A 6,190-nucleotide genomic window follows, 5' to 3' on the forward strand; every position below is an offset into this window, starting at 1 on the left:
TCACTTAAAAACTAATAATTCATATGTAAGGAAAATTGCAAGCATCCAACTGGGTTGTATCAGCCACAATATCACCAACATCCAAGTTAGTTGGCTCAATAAGAAAATCATCATAATCCAAATTAGTTGTATCATTATGGTCTTTATCAACATTTGCAACCCCATATGTAAAATTTGTCTCTATTACTTTTGCTTTGTCTTTGATGGATTGTTGATAAAGTTCCACCAAGTGTTTGGCCGTACGACAAGTCTTCGACCAATGATTGTTACTTCCACATTGGTAACATGCATTCGATGAAGATCCCACCTTCTTTTTATTTTTTTCATCGTTGGATTTATTTTCATTATTATGCCACTTTTGGTGGGTCCCTTTGTTTTTAAACTGAACACTATGATAATTTCCTCGGCCACGTCCACGACCATGACCACGACCACGACCACGGCCATGACCACGACCACGATGATAACCTCGACCACGTCCGTAACTTTCACTTTGGCCATTATATGTTGCCACATTAGCTTCAGGGATTGGGGTTGCTCCAACCGGACGAGTCTCATGATTTTTCATTAAGAGCTCATTGTTTTGCTCGGCCACAAGCAAACATGATATTAACTCACTATATTTGGTGAAACCCCTTTCACGATATTGTTGTTGCAGTATCACATTCGAGGGGTGAAAGGTTAAGAATGTTTTTTCCAACATTTCCTTATCAGTAATATTTTCACCACATAGAATCAACTGTGATGTGATTCTAAACATTGCCGAGTTGTACTCGCTTATAGACTTAAAGTCTTGCAACCTTAAATTGATCCACTCGTAACGAGCTCTCGGTAATATTACCGTTTTCTGGTGGTCATACCTTTCTTTCAGGTTGGTCCAAATGACAAGTGGATCCTTGATAGTGAGGTACTCACTTTTCAAAGCCTCATGAATATGATGGCGTAAAAAGATCATGGTTTTTGCCTTATCTTGGGTAGTTGCTTTATTTCCTTCTTTAATTGTTTCACCCAAATTATTGGCATTCAAATGTATTTCAGCATCCAATACCCATGACAAATAGTCTTTCCCAGTAATGTCTAGGCCATGAACTCAAGCTTTGCAAGATTTGTCATGATGAACCATATTATAAATAAATAAAAAACACGAGTTAATATATGTCTTTGATTTATAAATTAATATATATCAAAGTTAAAGGCGCCGTTAATATATGTCACTCTAATTTTTATAATAGATATGAAAGTTTTTTAGTTCATCTAAACATCTTACATACCAACATCTTGTATTTTTTTATAACAACAAAATGGAACTTATCATTAAAAAAAACAAAAAATTAAAGCCAAACCGAGATCTACAACTACACAACAAAATCAAAGCACCATCAAATCTCTAAATTTAACCTGGTAATAGTTAAAGAAAACTTCTGTGATACAGATTATCAACCTCTTCAAGTTTTTAGCTTTTCTTTAAGCATCACACAACAAAATCTATTGCCTTCTAAACATTCAAAAACTATTTGATTAAAACCCTCGTCCTCCCAACCAACAAAACAAATGCTAGCATCATACAACAAACAGGGAAAAAAATATTTCCCCATATTTAAGTATAATTATTAACGATCAAATAGAGATGAATAGGAAAAATTATATTTGAAATCAGATCATAGTTCTATTTACGATCTTTAAGTTATTTACGATTTTACTTAACTACGTGAAGTGATTTAAATTAAATGAACATTCTGCAACACACAGTGCTAGCCTTTACACTTCTTGAGGGTAACAATTAATTAATGATAAATTCAAAAATTTTAAAATAGTTCTATACATGAATAATACTTGATAAGAATTTAATCGGTATAGTTAATTATTATTATTTTTAACACAACCCACAATCGTATAAATTACAATATGGATTATGTATGAGTGTGATGAATAACGATAAAATAATTAGAGAATATGATATACCTTATGATGTGTGATCCAAAGCAATCGTGCTGATAACGTGTTATAAACAAGCCTAATAGCAAGAAGATAAGAATAGATATTGGGAGAGAGAAGATGTTTATTATTATTGGTGCATCATACACAATAGAATACATGGACTATTTATAGGGGTAATAAACTTGGAGAACAAGTTGGTTTATATTAGGAGTTGATAATCTAAATATATTCTTTATAATAATTTCATCATATTTGACACACTAATTAATTATTTGTAAAAAACAGGACCATTATTCAAGCTAATAACAATAGAGCCAACGATTATGTTTTAGATGGGAAAATAGAATTCTAGATAGTCTTGATGATTGTCATGTATCTTAAATTGGTTTACTTTATTATGTGTGCAGTTTTAGATGGGAAAAAACAGGACCACTTATCATAAGCGAAAAAAATACCGGACAGAAAAAAAAAATGATAAACTTCATGAGATAGTAATTTATTTTAATTAGTTTAGGTCATATATATAGCAATTAATTTTTATCAGTATGCTCTAGTTTCTTTAATTTACTTGGTAGATGTAGGTAATTTTTTGAGTAAATTGCCATTTTAGTCATCGAGGTTTGTCCAAATTTGACATTTTACACCAAATAGTTTTTTTTCCTCTTTTGGTCCCTAACTTTTCTCTTTTGTTGTCATTTTGATTATGTTGCCTAACTCCATCCAAAAACCTCATTTTAAAAGAATGGATCAAACCTGCAAGTAAAAACATTTTTAAAATTAATCACCAAAACACCCCTGGTTAAAAGTGGGGTTTTTGGATGGAGTTAGACAAAATGATCAAAATGGCAACAAAAGAGAAAAGTTGAGGACCCAGAGGGGAAAACACAATTTGGACTAAAATGACAAATTTGAACAAACCTCAGAGACTAAAATGACAATTTACTTTAATTTTTTCAAAAGAAAAAAAAAACAGAAGCGAACTTCAATTCTATTTCTTTTTATCGTTAGATATTTTAATAAAAAATATGTTTGGTTAATAAACTAATTATGAATTTTGAGCCAACTTCAGTTCTAATTCTTTTCATCAAACGAAGTTAAAATTTATCGATAGATATTTTAATAAAGAATGTGTTTGGTTAATAAACTAATTATGAATTTTTTTCTAAAAGAGATTAAATTAAAATTAAACTAAATAATAATTATCATTAACAGATTAAATTAAACAATATTTAATAGGATGGTTATCTCTATTTAATTAGAAGAGATTAAATTAAATAATAATTATCTATAAGATACATTACCTAATATGATGACAAGTGTCTCAAAACTGGTTTCTTTTATTATTTAGTATAGATTACTAACTTTTGTGTACTATCTGAGTTTTACTATAGCTATTTTGTTTTGATAACTTGCTGCCAAGTTGCACAACTAAATGTATCATCATTTCTTTTTCTTACCGGCTATCTTTTTATAAGTAACACATGTTCAATACTAGAAGACAGGGAGGGAGAGCGAGTGGTGGAGGAGTCGACCGGCAGTGACAACGGGGGGCGCGATGATGATCCGTTGAGTTCTTATTTTCCGGCGAAAATCACAATCCTAACCTCTTTTCCGTTTCAGCCGCGTTTGAAAGGGTGAATGGCCGGATAAACTCAACGCTAACATGACATTAACCACCACCACCACCAACCCTCTGGTCATTTTTAAGAGAGAGAGAGAGAGAGAGAGAGGGGGGGGGTGAGCAGTGGCGGATCTAGAAACGGATCGTAGCCGTAACGTTTTATAAATAATCCGTAATGAAATCGAAAAAATGTCAAATTTTTCCGAAACTTACATTAATTTTTCCAAATTTTTCCGTGCCAAGCCGTAGCGGGCGTTGCCCCCTTGTATAAGCTACATCCGCCACTGGGGGTGAGGGAACCGGTTGAAAACCCGCTTCCAGATACGAACCCTTCCTGTCGTAGATCTGGCGTTCGGAGTCCCAACTGTCCGTTTTTGCACATTATGCTCGCCGGAAGCCGCCACGGGAGCTAAGCCCCAGCCTATGCTATCAAATGTCGACCGGAATATTCACACATGCACCACCGCAAACCGTCCACGCTGCATCACCACTTTGTACAATTCCCGTCGTGGGCCTTTGATGTGACCAAACATCACAGGTGAAGGTTTTTTGTTCTCCCCTTCCCCTGTTCCCAGTGGCGAAGCTTGACCAAAAGTTTCAAGAGGGCAGCATAAAGTGATGGGACCCAAATTTTTTTTCCTATCGTTATGTTTCGGGTCAGGTCAGGTCGGCTATCAATTCGGGTCAAGTAAAATAATAATAGTTCCAAATAAAACTAAAAAAATTCATTCATTCAAAGAACCCGTTCTTAGACATAAAAATTTGTGATTAAGTTTATTGTATGGTGGGTAACCTAGGGTTAAATAAATAAGAGTTAAAATATATTTACAAAAGTACCCATCACTTATATACAAAGTGGTAACAAACTTTACTTTAATTTATATAATGTATAAAGATTTAAGAAAAATAATTAGGGGGGGGAGGGGGGCGATCCTATATAATTTTTAAAATTTCCGGACGAAAAATCAGAACCTATACACTTCTAACCGAAATATTGGGGTGGGCGGGTGCACCCCCGGGCAGCAACAAACCTTCGCCCCTGCCTGTTCTCTCTCTAGCAAGTTTCTTAAGTGGTGGTTAGGTGGTGGTACCATAGTGGTAGTGGCCAAATGGTTGCGGTGCTGCGAGTGACGTTTGGTGGTGAGGGTGTTGTATTGTGGTAGAGATGGGGGAGTTGAATTATTGAGGCGGGGGATGAAAGATAGAAAGGGTTCTAAAAATGTGAAGCTATGTGTACCAAATTCAAAGCCATTGTACAACTTGAACAAATAGACAAAACGACTTGAATATATTGTTAATTTGGTTGTGTGATAAATTGCATTTATATTTTCTGGTGTATAGTGGTATCGATGAAATTCAATGCATAATCATCCAAAATAAAAATTAGCCACAGTTTACCGGTTTGTTTTCAAAGCGGTTTATATTTTTTCAATGAAATTCAAAGTGACAATATTGTTGTTACATGCTTAGATAGCGACCCACTTTTGTGTTCCTTTATGTTCATTATATCTGTCATCGCTAGCCAACATGCCATATCGTCACTACGTGTTTAGCCGACACGTCGAACCTATGCAACACCCGCAGCGAAGCACGCCATACTGTCACTACATGTATAGCCGACATGTCTGACCGCGATGCTACTACGTGTTTAGCCGACATGTTGAAACCGTGCAACGCCCGCGGCGTAGCGCGGGTACACCTACTAGTACGATTAAAAAACAAAAGTATGATGTGTATAATTTTCCAAACTTAAGGTCCACATCATAACAACCCTTTTTTGTGTAGAGTTCAAACAAAATTAATGCTTTACCTTCCGCAATCGATGTTTTTCACTCTTTATCATGTCAATATGGAAGCCGTGTGTGGCTACGGGCGGATGGATGTTTGTTCCAGGGGTGGTAGACATTTGTCTCTGAACGGTTAAGCATTATACTGTCTTATAATGGTTCAGACCTTTTACTGGTTCAACACCTAGGGGCTATTTGTTTACCTCTTAACGAGGCTCTTAATTATTCAGACCTCTTACTAGTTCAGCACTTAATGGTTCAGACTGTTTGTTTCACAAGCAGATGTCTGAATGGTTTAGATATTTGCCTCTGAATAGTTAAAATTTATACGTAAGGTCACAAATGTAAATTTATACTACACTGAAAAGTTTAAAAAAATATGGAAGGTGAAGTAAATATTAAAAATATATAACGATGATGAATACAACTTTGTAAAATCGGGTTGCAATTAGAAGAAATTGCGATTGTTAAATTAAATAAGGAAAACACACTCTCATATTTTATAGTTTGGTCTTTGTGGTTTGGGCAGTTTTGTCATTTTAGTCCAAATCTCAAACTTTTTAAATTTGGGTCCCTATGGTTTGCATTTTGTTGCCATTTTAGTCCAAATCTAAAAAACTCTCAATTTTACTGTTCCAGCATCCTTTTTTTGTCTTTATCTGCAGGGGTAGTGTTGTCCATTTAATTTTAATTAAAACAATTTCTTTATTAAAAAAAACCCCCAAATATAAATACCCCCTATCAGAGACCAGTTACATCATCATCTTCAACCTCCCAAGCGAAACCCTAACCAGAGATCAAACTCAAAAAAAACCCTAACCCACAGGAGATCGAAGCAACGACA

At 34.8% G+C, this 6,190-nt stretch overlaps 1 protein-coding gene across 1 annotated transcript; it reads right to left on the reverse strand.

Annotated features, from left to right (window-relative positions):
* LOC110934701 lies at positions 1–2,056 on the reverse strand. The gene is made up of 2 exons (XM_022177556.1): positions 1,963–2,056; positions 1–1,095 (listed from the first exon to the last, which is right to left on the reverse strand). The coding sequence occupies exon 2, from the start codon at positions 953–955 to the stop codon at positions 20–22; it is 936 nt and encodes a 311-aa protein (XP_022033248.1). The 5' UTR covers positions 956–1,095; positions 1,963–2,056; the 3' UTR covers positions 1–19.
* Between the last annotated feature and the right edge of the window lie 4,134 nt (positions 2,057–6,190).

Source organism: Helianthus annuus, chromosome 4, assembly GCF_002127325.2.
Source record: "Helianthus annuus cultivar XRQ/B chromosome 4, HanXRQr2.0-SUNRISE, whole genome shotgun sequence".
Classification (NCBI taxonomy): domain Eukaryota; kingdom Viridiplantae; phylum Streptophyta; class Magnoliopsida; order Asterales; family Asteraceae; genus Helianthus; species Helianthus annuus.

Coding starts and splice junctions, on each gene's coding strand:
- LOC110934701 (XM_022177556.1), bottom strand. CDS start 955: ATGATCTTTTTACGCCATCATATTCATGAGGCTTTGAAAAGTGAGTAC.